Source organism: Octopus bimaculoides, chromosome 1, assembly GCF_046866305.1.
Source record: "Octopus bimaculoides isolate indiv1 chromosome 1, ASM4686630v1, whole genome shotgun sequence".
NCBI lineage: Eukaryota > Metazoa > Mollusca > Cephalopoda > Octopoda > Octopodidae > Octopus > Octopus bimaculoides.
Window position 1 is genome coordinate 115,909,259 of NC_142928.1, and position 25,419 is coordinate 115,934,677.

A 25,419-nucleotide genomic window follows, 5' to 3' on the forward strand; every position below is an offset into this window, starting at 1 on the left:
GGGACATAACTTTGTTGATCTCGCACTGTCTGGCTCAGAATAGAATTTACACTCAAGTGATTTGACAACTAGTACTCAATATATAAATGTCCAAATTTGTTAAAACCAATGCAACCATGCTAACATTGAATAATAATACCAACCTGTTTAACAAAAAATTCAATTTTATCAAACACTTAACTATATTGAAAGTGGAGAAGGGTTAATAAATATAAAACAAAACTGAAATTAAATTTAAATGATATAAAATAAACTAACCTGGCGAGACAGATAAGTTTTGTCTTGCTGAAGTAAAGAAATCTCTTGTTTGCAGCAACCTAGCTGTCTGTTTAAATCATCACGTTCTTTTTGGACATTAGCAAGTGATGCATCCAACACCAGGTTATGGCGCTGTAGTTCAGTTTGGTCATGCTGTAGGTTATCTCGATCACTCTTGATATGGTCAAAATTGTTTATTTTATACAAATCGGTTTTAATTTTGGTTTGATTCTCAGAGAGCTGTAGACTCATTTTCTGATATTTTATCCTTAGTTCTCCATGGGCAATGCGTTCCCCATCTAACCTCTTTTGTAAATCAGATAATTTGTTTGTTAATGTTTTTATCTCTCTTTCAGAACTGATGGTTTCTGACTTCAATGTTTTCACTTCATTTTGTAGAGGAAAATTTTTTTCATAAAGTTTAATGCTAACATATTCTCGCAAAGACCAGTCCTCCTCTTTCTGGCTTCGTAGTTCATAGTATTCTTGTTCACTGAGGTCCAAATTCAGCAGACTATTTTTCACGTCACATGCTTTATCTTGTAATATAGCATTTGATGATTCTAGTTGATGCTGCTTCTTGACAACATCTTCTAGCTCTTTCTTCATAGAATCTTGATAACGCTTGAATTCTTCCTGAAAGGATTAAAAAAAAAATAGTTTGAATCAAAATATAATTTCAACAGCTTATTTTAACAGATGACAACTACTACCACCATCATTAACAGCCTTCTAACATTTTTCTATGCTGGCTGAGTAAACACAACTTTATCTTTTTCGTGTGTCTTGTTCTTATATGGCTTTAACTATGATGAACAATGCTCTTAGATATAACTTTCCTATACCCTCACAAGTTTCATCTATTTAGGAGCACAAAAATGATCCATCTTGGCTAAAGTCATAGTGTTTTGTGACAACCGATTTCACATCTCTCACTAATTGAGGAAAGCTGGATATCAAGACTCGATCAACGAGGTTCTTGTCAAAGGATTTCATACAATTTTGTTCCTTATTGAATTCATCCGCCATGGTTTCCTAACAAGACTGGTGCACTATTTTATGCAGAAGATTGGTTTGAGACCCAAACACCAGATAGCCGTAGCAACTGAGACCAGCTCAAGGTGGCTGTGGTTAACAAGAGACTTAGTTCATCCATTTATTTTAGCTATCATACCCAAGGTCATACTGCATATCTATATGTATCGTTCACTTGCAAAATTCATAACTTCAAAGCACTATTTTGTGTGTGTGTGTGTGTGTGAGAGAGAGAGAGAGAGAGAGAGAGAGAGAGAGAGAGGGGGAGAGAGAGAGAGAGAGATTAAAAGAGCCAGCTTAAAATATTTGTGACCTTCTAGACATTTACATTCATCTAAAAGTTTGGAACAAAAACAAATCAGAAATAGATGCTCTTCTTAGCAGAAAGTATTTGGAAAGATTTTAGTAATTAGGATAATTTTTGGTGTGATGGTCACAAATTTTCTATTGCAATGTTTTCACTGCATTCTATTGTTGGTCTCACACTCAGGTATCAATACTACTTGGAAGTTGATATCAGCATGTTTCATCTGGACAAGTATCAACAAAGATATTCCAGAGTAGGTTAGGAAAAGCATCACCTGTAAGGAAGCAAAGATACTACAGCATTTCAAGGCACTGTTAGGTATTTTGCTTCAATAGATGCAAAGTTTGAGTATATATGTTGATCTCACAGGACCACTTCCTCTTTCATATGGACACAGACCTGTTTGGTTATATGAACAAGTATACCAGATGGTCAGATGTTATGCTACTACTTACTAGCTGATTACGAAGGATTTCCAAATACAGTACACCGTCAACCACCACAACTGATAGAGGATGGTAGTTCAAATCTATCTAACATGATCACTAGGATGCAATCAAAATCATATTGTTGCTTACTATTTACCATCTAATAGTAAAATGGAACATTTCTTTCACCAACTGAAGTCAGCACTGAAAACCTAAGCTGATCCCGTTGGATGGAATGAGTATGCTTTCTTTATATATCTGGGTCTATGCTCCACAGTAAAGGAGAGATTTAGATACACCCCCATTTGAACTCCTATTTGATAACAACATCAAATAACTACCTGGAGAAATGGTTGCACCTACTTCTCTTTTTACTACCTACAGTAGACCTTTTAGTGATTGCTGCTTTCTCAACAATCTAAGAGGCTCTATTATAACATCATTCAGCCTTTGATATATTGGTTCTACAGTGTTAGTTAGCCAATTGAAGACTAATAGTCTGTAAAGTCTTATTCTACTAACAAGATAAGTAGACATTTATTTTTCTTTTAGTATGTAGAAAATTGTGCATATTGAAGCTTCTCAGTGTTAAACTTTAATCATAACTTATTAAACTATGTTCATAGATTATGTGAATTCATAGCAGACCAGAGCATAAGTCCTAAAGACCTCTCCAAATGTCCACATTTCTGTTTACAAAGATTATTTTTTTAAAAATTACTTCAGACACCTAATACAGAACTATTGAAAGTGTTGCCCATGAGTTACAAGCATATCACTCTTGATATACATGGTGAATAAGAGACTGTTAATATCAACCATCTCAAGCCAGCATATTTGGAGAGCAATCTATCCACAGTACCTCAACCAACAAATTCTACAGTTTTTTTCTCAAGCAATCATTCTTGAGCCACTATTGTTAAGTAACATCAACACGCTAATTATCCAGCCTTCTACTCTAATGACCAGTAAGACCACATCATCAACCAGCCCTTTTTCTATAGGTACTCTAATTCTAGTAAGAGATTTCTGTGTCACCTCTCTTTTCTCACTATCTTTTGTTGATCCTTCCTAATCTTCCAAATTACAGCTTTCTCAGAAATGTGGGAAGGGCTAATGCAGTGATACCATTGGATTTATGACATATTGGTTTTGCTGTTTTGTTGAGCGCCAATAAGAAATTAGTAGTTTGTGAACTATTATTTTACCGACAGGGTAGGAAGCAGATTCTTTTTCCTGTTAGTATGTACAAAATAGTGTGCACCTAAGTTTCTCAATGTTAAACTTTCTTAACATTTATATCATCCACATACTTAATCAAACTAAACACAAAGGTATATTTTAGAATTTATATTTTCATCAATTTTTTAATGACCATTTATTGCTGTCATCAGCATTGCTGTTCAGTAATACTCTCATGTATATGTGTAGGCATAACATCTTTATTTACTAGATACAGGTCATTCAAATTGCCCATGTTATTGGAATAAGTTTTCCTCTATACAAAGGTATAGTCTTCATCATAAGCTCTTGAATATTCTTTAGGAATGCACTGTTGTTCTCACTTCATCACAACCAGTTGCACTTCATTTGTGTCATCAAATCATTCTCTCTGAAGACTGTCCTTCAATGGACAGAACAGATGAAAGCTAGAGGATACCAGATTCAAGTTGTATGGTGAATGGGGTCCAGTGACCAATCCAATTTGTCAATTGCTTAATTTGTTGCCAAAGATGTGTGTGGTCACACATTGTCATAGTGAATGTAGATAGCTTTCAGATTTCTTTTTGGCCCTGCACCGTTCTCCTAATGCCTTCTCTTAGCTTTTTGAGTATCTCAACACATTGTTTGAGGCTCATGGTACAGCCACATTCCAGAAAGTCAAAGAGAATGATCCTCCATTGTAATCCCTAACTAACAGTCACTTTGACTAATTGCTGATTCTTAAACTACTTTGGCTTTTGAGAAGTGTGATGTTATTTCACACACTGAGCCTTCATTTCTAGATCATAAAGATATGCCCATATTTCATTTGTCATCAGATAAAAAAAAGTAACACGTCTTCATTTGCTCCAAATCCTCACAGAAGATCAGAGCAGATTTCTCTTCTTTGAATTGGGTGTAAACTGTTGAAGTACCCACTTTTCACATATTTTCTGATACCTAGTCTTCCACCTCTTCTGTAATGCACTGTAACAACAGTTCAGTCATACATCAACCTCACAAATTGTAAAATGCCTCTCTGTATGAATCAATTTGTCCAGTTGCTGGTGATTCCTATCAGTTTTTGCAGTTGATGGTCTCTCACAGCATAGCTTGTCTTCAATACTCATTTCTCCTTCTTTATCTATCTGTGCACTGGTTTCATCTCTGTAAACAATTTCTAATTTTCTGTTATATCAGACAATCTGCACCCCTCCAACACATTGCTTTTGCTTGGAAGCCATTGTGGCTAATGAAGAAAAGCAGGGAGAAACGTTACTATGCCTCCTTTTGCAATACAATCAAAACAACCTTTGCATAATACATACACATACACACAAATATTACCAGAACTTTATGAAGGAGACAACAGAGGACCAAGATATGTGATGCATTGCTGTACTCGACCAGCTCACCACAATAAAATTGAGATCCTAAAACTAAGGTGCCACATAAACAGCATTGGTTTGGGTGCTGGTTCCAGTACATTGTGGAGTGATTGGTGTTAGAAAGGACATCCAACCGTAGAAACTAAGCCAAAATAGGACTATCGAACCTGTTGCAGCTCCTGGCATTGGCAGTTCCTGTCATGGCCTCCAACACATGCCAGTATGGAAAACGGACGTATGATGATGATGATGATCTACTGTAGCACACTATTAGAAAAGCAGAACGTCTCATATGCATAGTGGGGTAAGGAATGCCATTATGTTCAAAATTTCATCAACAATTATGCAACTTATTTAATCACAACAAGAAATGGGAACATCGACCAATTGGAACGTGTCATGTACCGCAGTATGGAGACACTTTAACAAATAACTAGTGACTAAAAAGAGAACCCAGCACGAAAGTTATGGCCCTTTACTTTTTGAGTTCAAATCTTGTCCCAATTTGCCTTTCACCCCTTTAGGTTGATGCAGAATAATTTTTTTAACTAATATATAAATATTAATGCGTATTCAACAATGACAACAAAAAGTTGTAGGTACTCAGTCATCATTAGGATTGGCAAACAAAAAATGAATCGCGAACGTTCTAAGACAAATGGTAAGAAAACCCGAAGAAATGTTTTTGTAAAATTGAAAATACAGTTATCCTTCAGTATGGGAGTTTTAAAGAAGTCAATAAAAATCAAATGTAAGTAACAACGTAGACACTGGATATAGCAACCAAAAAGTGTCATCTCTGTTTACCAGTAAGTTGATTTATTTATCTCCCCTTCAATTTTTATTTACTTTTTAAATTTCCGAATTTTCTTCACTACGAGAGTGCCACTGTACATGCGAACAGCACAACTTAACATATACACATGTATGGAAAGGCGACAAGCTGGTAAAATCGTTAGCATGCCGGACAAAATGCTTAGAAGCATTTCTTCTGACTTCCGTCGATCTCAATTTTGCCCTTCATCTTTTCGGGGTCGATAAAACAAATATCAGTCAAGATGTGGGGTTGATGAGATTGACTAGACCCAAACTTCCACCAAAATGTTAGGCCTTGTACCTAGAAAGGAGATACACAGGTATGGATGTACGTACAAGCATACATTCGTGTACGTAAATACATACATACAGTTGTATGTGGTTGGTCATTATTTGAATTAAAAAGATAGTGAGAAATGTTAGTATAGATGCTAACTTTAACTGCCCACATTACTTTCCTTATAGAAAAAGAAATACAACTATACTAATGCTTTCATTAGTGAATATATAACTCATTATTTTAATACAGTAAGCTTATTCTGCAATTCAGACAGTTTGTATTGCTATAATGAATCCTATATGTAAATAGAATTTTAACAAAATACCTGAAGTCAGTCGACAGGACCTGCGTTGTATAATTGAAGATTAAACCGACAGATAAAGCAAATTGAATTACATCAACACCCATAGGAAAGGCAGAAATATAGGACTTTGTTAAACATCAAAATACGATCAATAATAAATATGAGGCAAATATTAACCTGTTGTATTCGGATTTCAGATTCCAAACGAGTTTGGAGAATTTGCTTTTGGTAAAGAGCTTCATTCAGTTTCTCTTCTAATTCTTCTGTTCGTTGCATATGTTGTATCTTTAGGTTATCAATGGCAATTCCTTTTTGCGATGACTCTATCTTGTGCAGCTGTAGGTCATGAAGTAGCTGCTTTTTCTCAAGAATATTTCTTCCAGCGGCATTAGATACGGTATCTTTAATTCTTCGCGAACTGCGCCGGTTCACATGTTCCCTTTCTGGAGAAAATGTGTCCGTTGGAACAGAGGTCTCGAGACTAATTTCATCAGATTCTTGATCTCGGAATATCTGAGAGAATTCCATATCCATCATCTTTTCTTAATGAACTGTGCAAAGAATTGTTATAATCTTTTTATATATATATATATATGTATATAATACCAAGATCTTGAAATCAAACCTTTCTCGGCTTACTCATTCCACTAAAATCGTTCATTTTTCATTTATAATACAAAGCAATCAATCATTTTCAGTAAGAAATAGCTTAAGAAAGAATACAAAGTATTGAGGTACGCTTTGTTTATTGACTTGTCGTAACACGTTTCGAAAGTAGCGCCGCGCTAGCACTGTTGAATTATCTCCCTTTAGTGAATATCTCTACAAGTGACGATAATTTCTTTCTGACAGCCCTAACTAATCTATTGTTAAAACTAAAACTTTATTCGATTTTACATGGTAAAATAATGTATTTATTTACAATATATTTTTGCCTATTACTTTTTCATTTATTTTATAACGTAATACAATGAGCTTATACAGATTTTCGTCTCAAATATTTAATATCTAATAACACATATATTTATAGATTAGTCAGTGCTGACCAACGCATGGCCTTTTTCAATCATGGTCACCAAAAGTGAGAAGAGGAAACGTCCTGTTGTTGAGAATGTTGAACCAATATCTAATGATGTAAGTAATATTTCTTCTATTTAACTGTTTCTGCATTTGATGTCTTCTCTGCTATACTTTAGAAGATGACTGACTTCACGTCTATTAGTATTACACGTGTATCTTGTATTGTAGGTATGTTACATTTTTTAACGTTTATCTTGGTATAGCATGCTTATAACAGCTTCGGCCTCCTATGTAAAACATTATACAGCATAATATTTTATCTAATAATTTATAATAACAACATCTTAGAGGCGTTTTAGCTAAGTTTTGAATCATGTGGCATGTACAGTTCATGAATGAGATATTTTACCTCTTTCAACTACCAATACTGTAATCTACTTATCTATACTAGCCTTAAAACCGTCCTTAGGGCGGCACTCACCCTAGATACTGCAGAGAGCATCTTTGAGGCCTTCGGCTCCACTATCGGGATGCTTTGCGGCCCTCTACTCTTGTGTAGTGGAAATTATTTCTGCAAATGTGCTGAGTATTGGTGCTGATCATAGTTTGATTTATAAGCGTAGGAGCGAGGTAAATGAATAAAAAACAATTGTGAGATGGGGGTCAGTGGGGCTCCATTTAAGTGGTCCTTCAGAAATTGAACTTCCTTACAATACTCCATGTGAGTTCATGGTACGAAATTCATTGTCATTTCTCCGATATAGTCGCGAATGCCATGTATTTTGTTTAAAACGCAGTAAAAATAGGGTCGTTAGTGAGGCCCCAATTAGGCGGCCCTTAAAAAAATAGACACCCTTCCCTTAGGACATTTCCTGAGATTAGGGGAGTTGCTGATTTGAGTTTTGATCTAGAAGTTAACGGACAGAAGCATAACTCAAATTTATATTACAATATATAAAATTCTTTATCTCTGTTCCCAATGCATTCTCAAACGGCTCAAAAAAATCAAATCAAATTTTACATGGTAATAGTATCAGACACCATGAGTGTCAACATGTAAATTTCTTTTCATTTGGATTAAAATAATACAACATTAGCACTGGTTCAGTATTACATATCAAAAGTGAAAGAATAACATCTATATTGTATTGTGATATAGTATTGTTTCACTTATATCCTAATGTGAAGGAGTTTCAAAAGAGAAGGGAGATGAGACTTTCCCAAGATCAGCAAATGCATGATGCAGCACATCAAATGGAGCCTCAAGAGAGGAAAGAGTTGACACTTTCCTAAGATCAGTAAACACATACTGCAGCACATCAAATGGAGTCTCAAGACAGAAGTTAGATGTGACTTTTTCAAGATCAGCAAAGGCATGTTGCAGCATGTCAAATGGAATCTCAATACAGACGGGAGATGAGACTTTCTCAACATCAGCAAAGGCATGCTGCAGCACTTAATGCTGAATCATTAAAAACGTTTTAATGATTAGACAGCAGTCCAATAGAATAGCTCTCAGAAACAGACTACATACAAATTCGTTCTTCACAACTCCAGCAGCTGCTTTCAGATATGATCCATCCCATTCTTATAAAAATGATAATTTTCTCCAAATTGGTGTGCTAAACTCAAATTGTCATTTCTGCACAGCTTTAAAATTTCCAAATGAAACTAATGGCATGCGCTGCTCAGGTGGTAAGGTAAGATTGCCAGCACTACCAGCACCTCCTCAACCTCTTATAGATCTTCCATCCAGTCAAAAGATTTTCTGAACAATATCAGACAATACCCCTCTATATTTCAAGTGGCATCTAAGGAGATAGTTGAACATGGATTTACATCGACGTTCAAGAGGAAGCCTATCACCTCATTGGTTCCTTGCTACCTACAAATGAACAACCGCAGTTCTTCTAATGAGTGATGTAAGACAACAAACCCGAAGGAGGTGTCAAACTTCAAACGATGGGTCATGTTAGACATAGTGCCAACTGCCACAAAGGAGAGTATATCTACTGACAAGCTTTTTGGTGCGTTCAAAAATCACATTGCCCCATACCCAATTTTCCATGACAGATTAGGGCCTGGAATACCCCAAACAGATGCATGACATGTCACTTAGTTGAATTAGCCTATCATTTACTCCATAAATGTTTTGTCATCGATGCTGCACTTTCCTGTATCACCTGTTTCAACATAACTGTAATACTAGGCCATTTTAATCCCAAGCAATGCTGGGTATTTCTGCTAATCACCGATAAAGATGTGTCATGCAATTTTGGAATATTGTAGGTACTTTTTTTTTAAATATAAACTGTAGATTCATCAAGGATAGTATTGTTTGGTTCATAATAATGACTTCATCAGATTCTTTTTGTTAGTTTACTTGCTGGATTTATTGTTTCTACATCTATGCTAGAAGAACAGTCTGATGGAGTAACTACTGTCCTTGTTGAATACTTATTTCTCTTTGCATTTCCTTTAGAGTTTACAGTCATAATATGAAGTATCCTGATGTGTCTTTGGAGCTATAAAAGAGGGTTTAAATTGAAATGCTCCGTTTCAGATATCGTATTTGATGGCATAAAAGATGCAGCGCATATTGAGGGAAAAGAAAGTCAAACAAAATTAGCTTATCGAAGGCCCACCTTGCATATAGGACCGAGGGTGATTTCTTGAGGCATTCATGTATGGTTTAATGTGTTTTGTATATCATCAAATACATACATGGTGTTCTTAACCAGCATTTTGTCATTTAAAAAAAAAACTTTTCCATTTATTGTATATAAATAGCTGTAAAAATGAGTCAACAAAAAAGTCACTTGATTGTTGCTTGAATTACTAGGATAAAGTAATCAGAGTGACCTCTTCATAGTACTATCATAAAAAATAAAATACAGGATGATTGAGACTGAAATGCCAATCAGAGATATGTTCAGGTTTGACTGATCTGGTACTAAACAATGACAATAATTGTATAAAATAATCAGTCATAAATATCCTCTCATTGGGTGATGTAATTTGACATTAGAGACCTACCCAAAACTTTTCCAGAATTGATGGTCTATGGAATAATGTTGTCTTCTGAATAGAAAGATATTCATGCTCTCTGCCTGTTTACTTCCCTCTTTCGTTGTAAAACATTATTTTTGCCTAAATACTATGTAGTTGAATGAGTAGATGGCATTAGAAAGGGCTGTTAAAATGTTTCTTTTAATAAATAATATGTTGAAATCAAAATGTCAAATTTGATATAGAAATTCATTAACTTATATTTAAATTTGTAAAAAATTCCCATTCCATAGTGATGTAATAAAATTGTTTTAACCTTTTAGCATTTTATTTGTTCACATTGTTTTAAATTAATCATGCATTATCTCATAGCTTCGAGATTTTGTTGATTGATTGTTTATTTTTAGAATGACATTGTAAGGTAGATGCGGGAGGCCCAATCTGGCTGGTTTGACCATAAAACAGGTAGAATATTTGAACTGGATATAGCCAGTTTAAATGCTAAAGGATTAAAATAGCATGAAAAAGTTACAAGAACATTTATTTTACGTGACTATTTACTAATTATCTTTCTTCTCTTTCAGTATGATTTATGGGATAAAAATGTGAATGAAATAGATGACTCTGATGACTTGAGTGATGGTTCAAGTGATAGTGAAGAAAGTGTTTATTCTGGTCTAGAAGAAGAAGAAGAAGAAGAAGAAGATTCATTTGTAAATATACTTCATTTGTTTTATAGTTGACATAAATAGACCCAAGGAAACAGCTCAGATGAGCATTTGATGTAACCCTGCAAATTTATGAATTTGTTTTAAAATGTCCAAGATTAGAATCATTTTTTGCATTATTTTCTCATTCCTATATTGATTGTTTGATCTGAAGAGAGACAATCAAGGCAACTGTATTCCATAAAAGGTTTTCCTTATTCTAATACAAGTGTATGTAAGTGATATTGAATTTGGAGTCTCCATTTACTAAGAGTTCAATGTCACTCAAATATCAATGTCAAATATTAATATCAGTGTCACTCAAATATTAATAGTAATAATAATGGAGTTTGTTGATGTCTGTTTTGCTAAATTTGTGTAGGTAAACAGCAAAGTTTATTTTTGCAGGGTTAAAACTCCCATGTGTAGTGATTAATTCAGCATTATTTCTACCTTTCCACACTATCAAGTCATAACAACTAAATTTTCTCCTTAAATTAAGCAGGAGGAGTATCAGAATTAGTGATGTTCATACTTTGAACATGAAAAATAAGGTCTGACTAGAAATTGGAACAGCTTTCAGAATTTTCACTGAGAACTAACCTGTTTCACATTGAATGAAATTGGCAAAAGTGATGATGTGCCAGTGGAGGAAATATCTGAAAGTGTTTACTCTTATTTATATTTGTTCCAGTTCAAGCTCACTCAGGATAACTTTGCTTTTCTTCTCTTTGGAAGTTTATAAATACTAGTATTATTGGGAGAAAAAGGTAAATGGAATTGTGCCTCTTTATAGGTGCGTTCTATGTAAAATATCATTTAATGTCCATGTTCAATGCTAGCATACACTGTACTGTTTCACGAGATCTAGTGGGCCTGGAGACTGCTTTTGTATTATTTTTATGGCTTAATATCCTTCCTAATGTCCACCACTTTGCAGTGTGTACTAGATGTTTTGTATTTTGTGGCACCAGCACTAGTGAGATTGCCATAGAACCTGCTAGAATAAGATCCCCTTTGGTTGGATGGGACTATAGTTAAGAAGGAGGCAGCTTTATGCTAAGGGATGAAGGGTTTAAGTGAGAAAGGACCTGAACAGAGCAAATTTGTTGCTGGTGGGGAGCTGTGCATCACGTTATAGAAGATGGAGTTGGAAAAATCAAAATAATGGTGATGAGGTAACTGGTTGGACCCTCAAAATATGGGATACAATGGAAGTGAGTGGGGAGGGGAGAACAGGAAGTATGAGTGAGTAGAAGTTGGAAGAGTGAGAGATGGTTAGACGTAGGAAATGGTTGAGAGGATGAATACTATGAACAAGTGTTGGATAAGTAAGTGATTACAGTAGAATTTGGGTAGGGTTGAGAGATAACCAATGATACATGAATCAGGGAAGAGTGAGAGAAATGTAATAATAATAATAATAATAATAAAGCAGTGGACCTGGAAATAAAGAGAAAGAGATGTGTGGTTGGGTTGGTTGTAAGAGTGTCAGGCTGATGTGTATAGTGAAGAGTAAGACATGGTGGTGGAGAAGAGATAATTTGGTGGTTCAGTACTATGGTTCCACGTTGTAAGAGGGTTAAGTGGGATCAGGGAATAGCTGCTCAGAATAGTCCCTCCCTCATTAAATTTGTCACATGACTTTATATAGCCCTTACAAACTCAACACCTAGTTTCTTTATTTACTATCAGATTACTGAATGTGGCATCTTGCCAAATTCCTTCAAGTCAAATACTACCAGGAATTGTGGTTTATCCTTAGCCAAGTATTTCTGACATTAGTCAGTCAGAGAGGTGGGGTAAAAGTGGAAGGGTAGTGTGAGTAGAGAAGAAAAGAGAAAGATGTATAATAAGGCTAAATGTATCATGTTAGTTGAAGGGAGAGGTGAAAAGCAAGAGAAAAAGACAGTGAGAGAAAAGTGTTAACAGCATGCTGTAGGATGGGGAGAGAAAACTACAGAGAAAGAGATATGTTTAGGATACAATATTTAGCTGAGTGTTGGACCTGACGGAGGCAAAGTGGCTGAGTTTGTTTCGAGTGTTAGGCCCCATGGAGGCAATAACCAAGACCTTTGGCATTATGTTGTGCTTGAGAAGATCCATCAAGCTGGGCAAAATGGCAGATACCGGTGTTACGCAAATTGGCACGTAAACGCATCCCCATTGTCATACTGGTAGCACGTAAAAGCACTCATTACACTCTTAGAGTGGTTGGTATTAAGAAAGACATCCAGCCGCAGAAAACCATGCCAAATCAGACTAGAGTCTGGTGCAGCCTTTCAGAGTGCCAGCCCAGTCAAACTGTCCAACCCATGCCAGCATGGACAACGGATGTTGAATGAGGATGTTCTGGTGATGAGGTTAAAGAGAGATGGACAGAGAAGGCAGTTACATTAAAAGCGAGAGAGAGAGGAGAGAGATAGGCAGATAGCATAGAGATACATCAACAGGAAGAAAAAGACATAGACAAACAGCTGAACTGAAATGAGCTTTGTTACTGAAAACTATGGTGTTGATAGTGAAGAGTATTTTGTTATTGAACTAAATCTCTAATATTCTTCTACCTGTCCGTTCACACTTTACACTTTAGTTTGTTAGAGAAGAGGAGGCTAAGTGAGAGAGAGAAGAGAAAACAGCCAATACATTATGCTGTCACTACTGTGGTTAGTGGAAGTGAGAGGTGAGGAGAAAGAGTGAAATATAAAGTGCTCAGCAGAGGGAAATTTTAAAAAGCATATAATATATTATTGTGACTGGAAGTGAATTAACATAGCAAAATAAAAATAAAAATCATCCTTTCGTTTTTTAAATAACTTCTCTTTTACATTTTGTGGAATTTCCATGGGTCCCACTAGTTAACCTGATGAAAGAAAGGGAAAAAATTGCATAAAGGGTGATTATCATTTAATATTAGTGTTGAGTGAATGAATGTGGTAGTTAGAAGCTTCTACATCATTTTACTGAATATTGTAGCCATTGATGTCTTTTGTTAGGAATTGTAGTTTAACCAAAAATTTATGTACCGCTACAAAAAAAAAATTTCTAAGTTTAGTGCTTGTTTATGGATACCAGGTTACATCTACATGAATAAAGCAACTCAGCCAACCTACTGTACAGATAAAGTATATTAATGGAATATTAAAGGTGCTCAGCTACTTATCAGATCTTGGTAAGATACATTACTGCATTCCACAGTCTGCTTAGATAACAATAGGTGTCACCTTATTGAACTCCTTTTGCTTACAATTCTACTCATGTCAACATATGTAAAACAATGAAACAACAGAATCATTCCTCAGTTGTTTAGTTGTTTTATTCTTGTGCAGTTAATTTTTTTTCTTTTTCTCTTTTTTAGGAGGAAGGATCTAATAAAGATGAGCATAATATTTCCCAAGAGAGCAACACAGACAATAGTGATGATGAGGAGGAGGAAATAGGTGCTTTTGAGGATGTCAGCAGCAAGGAGGATGTTGCTGATGTTGAGGAAAAGGCTTCTTCCAGAGCCAATAGTAGTAATACTGGAGATGGAACAAACGTCAAGGAAATCCAGCCAAACACTAGTGATGCAGGAAAGAGTAAAAAGTGTGTTAAAAACCAGCCAACTTCCAAGGACCACTCCAATAAAGTATCAGACAATATGAAGAAGCGAGAAAATAAAGGAAACACTGTTGTGTTACCATCATTAGATTCTTCTGCAGCTGTTGATGAATATGATGAAGATTCTTCTGATGAAGAGGTGAGTCAGTTGTGTTTTTTAAAATTCATTTAACATGTTTGGTGTTACTGTTGGTTGAGTGATCAGCAATGTTGTGTCCATAACCCAGATTCATATTTCTTCTTGGCTGTGTTCACTCTTTGTGGGTGGTTCAGCTGCAGCTCAGTAAGTTATGCCATTCACTTCATATGCACAATCCTGTTCTTACTGATTTTTCATTTCTTTTCCACCATTTTAGGATATTCGTAACACAGTGGGCAACATTCCAATGCAGTGGTATGATGACTATGAACATATAGGCTATAACCTAGATGGGCACAAGATTAAGAAACCTGTTCATGGAGATGAGCTTGATAATTTCCTTGAAAAATTGGATGACCCCAATTATTGGTGAGTTACTACTTTTTCACTTTAATTTGGTCTCAACAATATTTTTATTATGTAACTGAAAAAAGTCATTAAAACTGCCTTAGTTCTCTCTCTATCTCACAATATATATTAAACAGTATTTTTATGTTTGTTTATTGTATGAGTCTGCAGAAAACAGTTGGACAGCTAGAAGTGTAAATTAGACACACTGCACTGTGTCCATGGTTAACATTTAACTCTTCATAGACACAATGTTTCATTAGTTGTAGGTGAATACTGCATAGCAGTAGAGTTCACTGTTACGACAGTGACAGACTGCACTAATATGCTAAAATTGAGAAATGGAGCAAAAAATATTGCTTCATCCAATACAAATTCTATTGTATAGTTTGAACTTATGAATTTAGTGTATTCTGGTTTCAAACTCTACTTGTATTTTTTATCTCTATTTATCTTGTTTACTTCCAAGTCTGCTCTGATTGTACAACTCTGATTAATGATGTTCCATTCATGACTTCGCTGATATTCTCGATGAAGATGTGGCTGTTACCATCAGGTTGGGCTGCAACGTAGAGGCTTTCTTGTTATTTCGTATATTGTAGGTGTTGGTGATGTACATTTTGCTTTAGTTAATGTTCCCAAATTACCTGTAATTATTGAGGAATATTTATTGCCTGTCTGCTTCACCTCATCTTCTGTCTGCTTCACCAGTTAAACACTGGTACTCCAGAGTTTAGAACATATTAATTAATGATTAACCTTATTAACTTTTCAAGGAGCAATCAAATCAAAACTATGTTGTCTCTGCATTTTGAAGTTTGATGCTTAATTTCTAAATTTTTTTACCATATTCTTATTCTTTGTTCCTTCAATTCTCTGTATTTCATATTCCAATAGACCATTACTTCTATGCAGTTCTTACATCCTACATTAATGGATGCTAATCATTTGTCACAAATTATAAAATCTTTTTCTTTTATTACAACTAGAGACATTCTAATGGATTTATTTTAGATTCTTTGAAATAAACCCACAGTTGAGAATAAATGCAACTCTTTAGTCAAGGAAAGTAACTTGGATGTCCCTCTGTAAAAGATATTGGTTAAGGTTATTATCTCTCAGTCATGATCAGGAAAAAAATTTGCAAAACCAGTTTGTTTAAAAACAAAATCTGTGTATTATGTTATCCCTTTGAATAGTCAATTTGGAACAATACTTAAAGTTAGAACTTAAAAATAAGTTTCTTCATTGTTATGGTATTGATATTTGAGCATTGTACAGAATCAACAGAGACCTAGGACTAGTTTTTACACTGCATCGATTCATAGAGATATCCATTTGTTCCATTCCATTTATGTTCATGTTTCCAACAAGGCATTGGGGAAAATCAATGATAAGTAATTAGGATTAAACTTAATTACATACATTCACCCATGTAAACCTTTGAACTTTTGAATGTAAACTTGTTAGAGGCTGAACAGTTGGGAACTTCATGGATTTTCATATTGTTTATGAACCAAGATGGCTGGTCCTCAGAAAAGAAGTGGTAAAGGATTAGAATATATGTGTTGCAGACCTGTCTAGATGAATGTACAACTGTTATTAACCCTCTTGTTACCATATTTCTGTTGAGATGTTCTGTGTTTCTTTCAATGAATTTTAAATATAATAAAGAATTTAGTAAAATAACTTAGTTATCATTAAGCTAGTATTAGGAACATAAATTGTGGCTAAGGTTTGGTGGAAGATTTTAATTCAGAACTTTTGAAAACGACATTTGTACTACAGAGCCAGGGGCAATTTCAGCCAGGTTGGTATCGAAAGGGTTAATGGTTGTGATCTTGGTAGTTGTTATAAGGTATACTATAGATTGATCTGTGTTATGCCAGCCACTCTATGGATAGAGAGGGAGAGTACCAAGATTTTCACATGTTTTGTGATAGAGAATTAGTATTCTACTAATTGTAGAGTTTGAACTCAAATTCTGTGTCTAATATTTTTGTGTAGTCTGTATAGGTTGGTGTTAGGGAAAGCATCCAATTGTAAAAAACCAAAGCTTGAACTGGAGCCCAATGTAGTCCTTGTGTGTGTTTGGGGGGGGGGGGGGGGGGCTTGCTGGATTCTGTCAAACCATCTAATCTGTGCCAGCAAGAAAAATGAATATTAATAGATGATGATGTAATGTTGTAAGTTAAAAGTTTGTGTAAGAAATTGATTGTTATTACCTTCAGACTAAGATTGTACTTAATGCATGATTCTTTGAAATTTGTCATTTAAGTGAATTTAAAATCTCAGAGCTGGAAAACCACCAGTTTGCTCTTTCATTTTAATTTGGTTCAGTGTTCTGCTGTCTACTAAGAAATCATAGAGATCATAACACAGTTGGTATGCTAAACAGTGTGAAAGAAGAGAAAAACAAGCAGAAAACTAACTGGTTAATGTTGGACCAGGATACAAAGGTTTTATGTCTATACTTCATTTATTGCTTGAAACTTGTCTTTCAGGAGAACTGTGAGTAATAAACTAACTGGTCAGAAAGTTGTTCTTAGTGATGCTGACATAGGAATTATCAAAAGACTACAGCGAGGCAAACACCCCAACAAAGAAGTGGATCCTTTTGCTGTAAGTACTTCTAGAACTTGTTTCAAATTGTGCTATAATACATTGAGACTTCAACTTCACTGATTGTTAAGTTTTGTACTTACATGAATAAGTTTCATCATCATTTCACATCCATTATCCATGCACATCTAATGACACAACAAGGCAAAAGAAATTAACAAGAGGCAAGTGAAATTAGCATACACGTGTGCTTCAAACATTCACTTTAGTTAAGATATATATTTGGATAATAAAAATAAGAAATTTGTTAATTATGGTAATTATGGGATTTTTTTTTAACTGCTGTGGACTAAACAGATATTGATACAAGCAACATGTCTTAAAAAGAAAGAAAAGTAAAACAAACTGAAAAGTGTATTATTACCATTTCGTAAACTTGCAGTATTTATTATACTATACATAATAAAACATAGCACTCTGTAAATAGGTATAAATGATAGACTTGTGATGTTTTGGCACTGTCCTTCTGAAGGTTTCTCTGTTTCGCTATTTGCTTCTTTACGGATCACCAAGCTTCACTGACAGTTGACATGAGTTTGCTTCGATATGGCAAGAAAAGTGTCTGACACCTTATAATCTTCAGAGCCATTGAAAGTGTTTGTGGCCCATGTTGACTTGAATCAATCTTACAATCTGCATGTGCTTGATGTAGCATCAGCATCATCTTGGATTGATTGGGTGTGGGTATTTTATTCAGAGTTTGAACTAACTTTTCTATATTCTTTGCTTTCAGTTGTTTGTGCAAGTGCATGTCATTAACTTGAACAAATCCGGTGATAGCACCGCCGATGATGACTGGCACATAACGCCTTTTCCACTGGGTGTCTCTCACCTCCAGCATCAAATGCACCATTTAATCACCAAGCACATAGATGGCAAATTTTGCATGTGAAAACATACTGAATCAGTTTGGAAGTTTTTCAATAGTACAGAGCAACTGTTCTAATCTATAAGAACCTTTAGGAGACCATTGATATTTCATTGTAAGCAAGGCATTTAGTAGTAGTGGTATTTTTCCAGATCTTTTAAATGCAAACTCTGGGATAAGATTGATCTTGGTATCATTGCTAACCTGGCTGAACACTGTGATATGTTCCCTAGATAAATGGTGGGTTTTTTTTTTGACGAACATATCTTGGTTTCTGAATGATAAGGTAGCTTGTCTGCTACTTTCATTCTGTTGCAAGGGCATTTGATATCCATTGATAATTAGGAGGATCTACACCAAATTTATCGAAGAAATAATGACGCACACTCCATATGTTCTTCAAATAATCCTGAATGCACTCAACACATTGCTCTTTGGAGATTGAAATGCGTTTGTTTGGAAATTTCAGTGATACCCCATACTCTTTTTTCCAACCTTTTGTTCAGCTTTTTGAAAAACAAAGCTTTTCCTCAGTTGGTGTGTTTGGATGTTGGCAAATCCTCCACTCCTCATAAAATTTTTCAGCCTGTAATAGGAAAAGAGTTTGTGGTAATCTCGCATGCAGCGATGTTCTAACATCCACAAACCATTCAAACAAAGCGTCTCTCTTACCTGGTGCTTTTGTTTTACAACCTCCTCCAGCAACTCTGAAACGTTTCTTTGGACTTTTTTCACCATTGCTGAGTTTGCTTTTCAGATATTTTTCAAAGCAGTGCTTGGCTACTTTAACAGTAGAATCAAATAGACAATCAGAGTTTTTGACACTGGCTAAATTCGAGTAAAACAAATGAACTGCTTTGGTGAGATATCCTTATTTCGGGGTGTCTGTGACATGACGTTTCCTTTTAGCATCCCAATGAGTTTTACCTTTCATTTGCTCTAATTCAGAATTATACTCCTTGCATTTGTTCACCACGATAGCAAGTGCTTGCTTTTCTTCTATAGAATAATTTCCATACATCACACTATGAAATACTTTTTTCTCTGACGTGATGTTATGAAAACACTTCAAAAAGAAATTACTTGAGTTGTGTTGATGTTGCTAAATCCTTATTCTGTAAAAAGCTTGTCCTGTAAGGATAAACAGTTTGTCATTGAAGTTCTTAGTTTGTGTGGAATTTGTGTTGGTGATTGGTAGAGAAATTGGAAATGAAGATTTGTTGACTACAGTGTGGAATAGCAGTACACTCATATGTATGTTACAGACTGGGGCAGTTGTCCAGCCTCAAGTCTTTATAAACTTTGGCTGGTTGTAAAGCATATTTTCTGACAGCAATTTCCTTGTTTTCTATATGTCCTGAAGCAGGTGTGTTGTATCTTGAAATGATTGATCTTCTTAAGATTGAAGGTTATCAATGCCCTAAAATGTTGATGGCTCACCCACATCAACATTGGCTACATATACTATGGATAAATATTTTTCTTCCATGCATTATGAAAACAAATAGAACATGCCAGGTTTTCTTCCCATTTCCGTCATCTGTTTTTTTTTTTAAGTCATGCTGATTCTCAATTTGTGTCAGTCAAAATAATAATGAATTCCTCAGAGTTTGTTGTTTTGTAGTAGTAACGGGAGTCAGTTTAATCGACTTTACCTTTCCCTTCAAACTACTGGCCTTGTGCCTAAGCATCGGGCAACATGCCTTGCAGCATAGAGTTATGACCCATTACGTTTTGAGTTCAATCCCACTGAGGTTAGCTTTACTTTTCATCCCTACAGGGTCGATAAAATAAAGCACCAGTAATATACTGGGCTACTTTAATCCACTTGTCCCTCCCCACAAATTGTTGGCTTTGTGTCTAAATAAGAAATCATTTATCAAAGGCTGTCACTTTTGATATTTTTCTGAAACTAGAATTAGTTATTTAGTTTATATATCCTATTTATTTTATAAACATATGGTATTACTTGTAATGTTCTTTTTTTTTTTTTTTGTCGTATATTTATATATATATATATATATATATGATGTTTTTAATGTAAAATAGAATTATTAGATTCTTCAGCTGTTGTATCAGTATGAATAGCTTACAATAAAATTTCACCAGAGATAGATTAGCAAAATTTAATGGGCAAGTGGAAGTTGGAATAAAAGGGAGGGGGGATTATTCAAGATCCCAGAGTATTCTTTTTTCACCTTTTTCTCTTTACAGCCTTGGATTGATTTCTTCACATATAAAACTATAAAACATCCTGTTACTAATCGACCACCAGACAAACGCAGTTTTATTCCTTCCAAATGGGAAAGACTCAAAGTAAGCAATTTACATCTATTATTTCTCCTTTTATTCTATTCATGTTACACATGTTGTTGCAGAAATACTTCCTGCTTAAGTTTTTCTACTACAGACTTTGAATTCAGCTTTGCACATCAATTATGAACTGTAACTCTCAGTGCTATATATTTTAGTATGAAGAAAGAGTAGATAATGCAGAAGTATTAGTCGTTTTTGCATTAGTTTTGGCAGCATCTCACATAATGAGGTGGAAGCAAGTTGTCTTGCCTGCCAGTGGCTGCTGCTCTATTTCTTGTACAGATTGTATTTGGTTTCATTTCAGACTAATTTTGCTGAAATCTTAAGCCCAATGACTTAGTTTTCCTTACAACCCCATAAACCCAAATGATAGAATAAGCTATTTGCTACCAAAAATGTTTATTTCTTCTGCTAAAAACAGCTTCTACTACTTTAGTTTATCAATATTTCTATACAATTCTCAGCAGTAATTATGGTATGTCTTTTCTTTGATTTTTGTGTAGGTTTCAAAAGCTCAGTTATATTTACATGGTGTCATGTTTACATGTCTCTTCTTTAATTTTGTTTTCATTACTAGAATTTGATTAAAAACATGACATATCTTTGTAAGTAAACTTTAGATAAATTCAAATATATTTGAGCCATATTTCATTATGTAAAGCCTTTTTCACTCTATTTTATTGTGAAGAAGAAATTCTTGCTTTAGGTAAAAGAGTATAAAAACATTGTCAGCTTAGGACACCCTCTGTGAACTGGTAAATGCATTTTTAGCATGTTAGCTGTTTTCAGTCCAGATACTGAGAAATGCAACTCTGAGCTGACTGGAAAGCTTTAGCTTTTTAAAACTTTCGTAAATTGTGTGCATAGCCTGCCAGGCTGTAACTAATATGTAAGTAGTTGTGCAGAGAAGTGATTGAAAGTGATCAAACTTAAGATCAGTTCACATGTTTTGGACATATTTCAACTTGTAAAGACTTTTGAACTCATCTTGAGTTTGTTTCTTCTCGTGTGGAGGTTGATCTAGTGCTTTCCTATCTCTGCTAATAAACAGTTCTTACAACAGAATTATTTTACTATTTCATGATTATATATTTGTTTTTCATTCACAGGTGGGGCAGATGGTACATGCTATCAAAATGGGTTGGCTAAAGCCTAAGCCACCTCGGAAAGATCCAGATGATGAGGAATTAAATCGAACATTTTACATGATGTGGAAGGAGAATGAAGAAGTAAATTCCACTATTTACATCTAATTTATGTGATCTGTTATGAGGTTTTTCTTTATTTATATGGATATATCTCATCTTGCATAAAGTATTTTATGTAGTTTTGGTGGTTGTTAACAGATAACACTGATTAATAACTGTCTTTTATATCTTTAAGAAACAATGAGTGGGTGGCTAATTGCTGGAGTCTGCTGATGATTTTGTTGTTATTTTTATGTCTTTTAGCAAGAGCTAAACAAACGTTTCAGACATCACATTGCTGCCCCCAAGCTGGCATTACCTGGTCATGCAGAGTCTTATAATCCACCTCCTGAGTATATCTTAACACCAGAGGAAGAGGAAGCATGGAGAGCTAAGGAACCATACGAAAGGCGAATGAAGCTTCTTCCTCAGAAGTACACTTCACTGCGTTTGTTACCAGGTTACTCTCGATTTATTGAAGAACGGTTTGAAAGATGCCTTGATCTCTATTTGTGTCCCAGGAAGAAGATTATGAAGGTAAAATTTGTGTCAAGTAACATAATGTTATTCTATTACATTATTCTCTCAAAGTTGTGAATTCGTAAAATCATTAAAAATACCTAGTAGGTTCCTTATTCTTTAATGTCTTGTTAACATCATTAAAGCGTTTATGATTATATTGGTTTATTTTTGTAATTTCTTTTCACAGGTAAAAGATTTGGATCCACAAGATCTTCTACCAACTTTACCAAAACCCAAAGATTTACAGCCTTTTCCTACTGTTCAATCAGTGGTGAGTTTGATGTTTAACATTGTACATGTCTTTTTATCGTTTTGTGCCTGTCTATAACAATCTTCCCTTTTTTAAGATACTAGATTTTATCCTACCTTTTTTTTTTTAAGTGTTGAGATATTTCTTCTGCATAATATTGGGAAATGTATGGCAAAGTATAGTAGTTGTTAGAAAAGATAAATGTTGGGAATTCTCATCATATTGCCATGATTATCATCTTTGCACATACTTAAATTGGAAATGACGCTTGTATGAAATTAATTTGTCTGTCGTGGGTATCGCAAACAAATTATTTCATCCAAACAACACAAACTAGACTTTAGTATGGTCTGCTCTTCTACAACTAACCTTAATCCACATCAAGTTGTTGGCTACATGAAATTGGTTGATGAAATGCTTATTAGCAGTTGACCAGGTACTTAGAAAAAGATCACAATTGTTTGGGTTATTTGTATTATTATCCATATCATTATTACTTTCCTTGGCATCTTTATCTATTTCTCTCTCCATCATCTATTGATCCTCACCTAGCACTAAGGTCTATTGGATTTACTTGTGAATATCTATTAAAATGACATTTGACAGTAAAAGTGAGTCTTATTCCTCAAGGGACAGAATTGACTCTTATCTTCATTTTGTGGAATTAAGCAGCTTCTCTGAGACTATCCCACACTCAACTATACTCACTGGAGAAATTGAACTCAAAACTTTCAGCTAATGAAATATGCAGCAATTTTAGAATAATGCCTTCTCAAATGCTAGCTGCATATTAATTTTGTAGATTGATGATTGCACTCAAAATGTGAGTTCCATGAGTTTGCAGTTCTAAGAAGCCTATTTTGTAAGGGTAATGAAAAGTGGGTTTGGGTGGTCTGTAGCTTGATAGTTTGGATGGGCAGACACTGTTGTAATGAGAATTCTGAGTGATTGCTATTGACTTGACTGAAATGAGTCAAAAGTTTGTGCATATGCAGCCAGAAAGATGGCTAGTGTTTAGCTCCAGGTACCCTTGATTGAGCAGAGTGATTATAAGCATTCTAATCATGACCATCACTTTGTATTTGTTAGTGATTGTTTGAAATGTATGCCCATGTGGTAGATTCTTGTTGACATTTTCCTTTCATACATGTTTTAATAGCTGTTAGCTGAAAGCGAATTGTGAAGTGAACATTCCTATCATTTACCATATAATAGTGGTCAAACTGATTATTGGAGATGATAACGTTTGTTTTTGTTGTTTTTATGATCATGAAAGACTTTGTTATTGTCATCTTATTCATTAGATGTAAGCTCATAAAATATATTTTGATCCATTTCTAGGTTTACAAAGGTCACAAGAATATGGTACGATGTATATCTGTTCATCCAAAAGGACAGTGGCTGGCATCTGGTAAGTCAAACATTTTCCACAGCCAGAACCTCTAATTTGTTTATATCATCATTATCATCATTTAACATCTCCTTTCCATGCTGGTATGAGTTGGACGGTTTGACTGAGAATTGGTAAGCCAGGAGGTAGCACCAGGCTCCAATCTGATTTGGCAGGGTTTCTACAGCTGGATGCCCTTCCTAATGACAACCACTCAGAGTATGTAGCGGGTGCTTTTTACGTGTTACCGGCACAGGTGCCAGTCAAGCAGCACTGGCATCAACCACACTCAAACGGTGCTTTTTTATGTGCCACTGGCATTGGCCATGCTTGAATGGTGCTCTTTATGTGCCACCAGCACAGGTGCCAGTCAGGCCACACTGGCATCAGCCGCAACTATGATTTTACTTGGTTCAACAGGTCTTCACAAGCACAGCATGTCACCCAACAATTGAAGGATGCTTTTAAACAGGCCAGTTATGCAACACAGGCATTGGTCGATCTCACTTGGCTTGCTGGCACTTCTCATGTTTCCAAAGGTCTCGGCTGCTTGTCATTGCCTCTGAGGCCCAATGTTTGAAGTTCGTGCTTCACCACCTCATCCCATGCCTTCCTGGGTCTACCTCTTTCACAGTTTCCCTCCACTGTTTGGGTGTGACACTTCTTCACATAGCTGTCCTCATCCATAAGCATCACATGTCCAAACCAGCGCAGTAATCTCTCTTGCACACCACATATGATGCTTCTTATGTCCAACTTTTCTCTCAGAATGCTTACACTCTGTCATGCATGCACAGTGACTGATTTGGTCACCTAGGTAACGGAAGCTATCAACTACTTCTAGTTTTTCCTCTTGGCTTGTAATGGGATCTGTTTTCTGTACATTTTCGGTGTTTCTTGAACCTATGTATCTTCCACACACAAAAACTATTTTTCCAGTTAAGCTTCCTTTGATATTGCTCTTATGTGTTCAAAGTTTACACTGGGTACATCTTATATAGTTTCTACCTACTCCTTTTCTACAGATTGAGCAGAGCCATCTACCTGAAGGGATTTGTGGTTTGTCTGCCTTCCTACTTGCTAAGACTTTGGTTTCTGCTAATTTAACTCTTAGGGCCTTCGATTCTAGACCTTATTTCCACACCTGAAACTACTTCTCTAGTTCTGGTAGTGACTCAGCTATTAGAGGAAGGTTATCAGCATAGAGGAGCTCCCAGGAGCAGCCTGTCTTGAATTCCTTTGCTATTGGTTGGAGGGCTATGATGAACAAGCGTGGGCTGAGGACTGATCCTAGGGGAACCCCTATTTATACCCTGAATTCTTCCCTATACTCATTGCCAACCTTCACCTTACTGACAGCATCCCTCTACATGGCTTCTACAGCTCTCACCAACCATTCATCTATCCCTACTTTCTGCATTG

The 25,419-nt window shown here is 35.4% G+C and overlaps 2 protein-coding genes across 2 annotated transcripts in view; one reads left to right on the forward strand and one right to left on the reverse strand.

Moving 5' to 3' along the window:
* LOC106874948 (progesterone-induced-blocking factor 1) overlaps positions 1-6,803 on the reverse strand; it is a 32,624-nt gene extending 25,821 nt beyond the window's left edge. The window contains exons 1-2 of the mRNA XM_014922867.3: positions 6,197-6,803; positions 259-894 (exon numbers count right to left, since the gene is read on the reverse strand). Of these exons, the coding sequence (XP_014778353.2) occupies positions 259-894; positions 6,197-6,556 (996 nt within the window). The 5' untranslated portion in view covers positions 6,557-6,803. The remainder of the gene's footprint in view (positions 1-258; positions 895-6,196) is intronic.
* Positions 6,804-7,056: 253 nt separating this feature from the next.
* LOC106874947 (ribosome biogenesis protein bop1-B) overlaps positions 7,057-25,419 on the forward strand; it is a 51,607-nt gene continuing 33,244 nt past the window's right edge. Inside the window, exons 1-10 of the mRNA XM_014922866.3 lie at positions 7,057-7,153; positions 10,633-10,761; positions 14,114-14,494; positions 14,712-14,863; positions 17,347-17,464; positions 20,547-20,648; positions 21,758-21,877; positions 22,100-22,372; positions 22,545-22,628; positions 23,949-24,018. Coding sequence (XP_014778352.1) covers positions 7,088-7,153; positions 10,633-10,761; positions 14,114-14,494; positions 14,712-14,863; positions 17,347-17,464; positions 20,547-20,648; positions 21,758-21,877; positions 22,100-22,372; positions 22,545-22,628; positions 23,949-24,018 — 1,495 coding nt within the window. The 5' untranslated portion in view covers positions 7,057-7,087. The remainder of the gene's footprint in view (positions 7,154-10,632; positions 10,762-14,113; positions 14,495-14,711; positions 14,864-17,346; positions 17,465-20,546; positions 20,649-21,757; positions 21,878-22,099; positions 22,373-22,544; positions 22,629-23,948; positions 24,019-25,419) is intronic.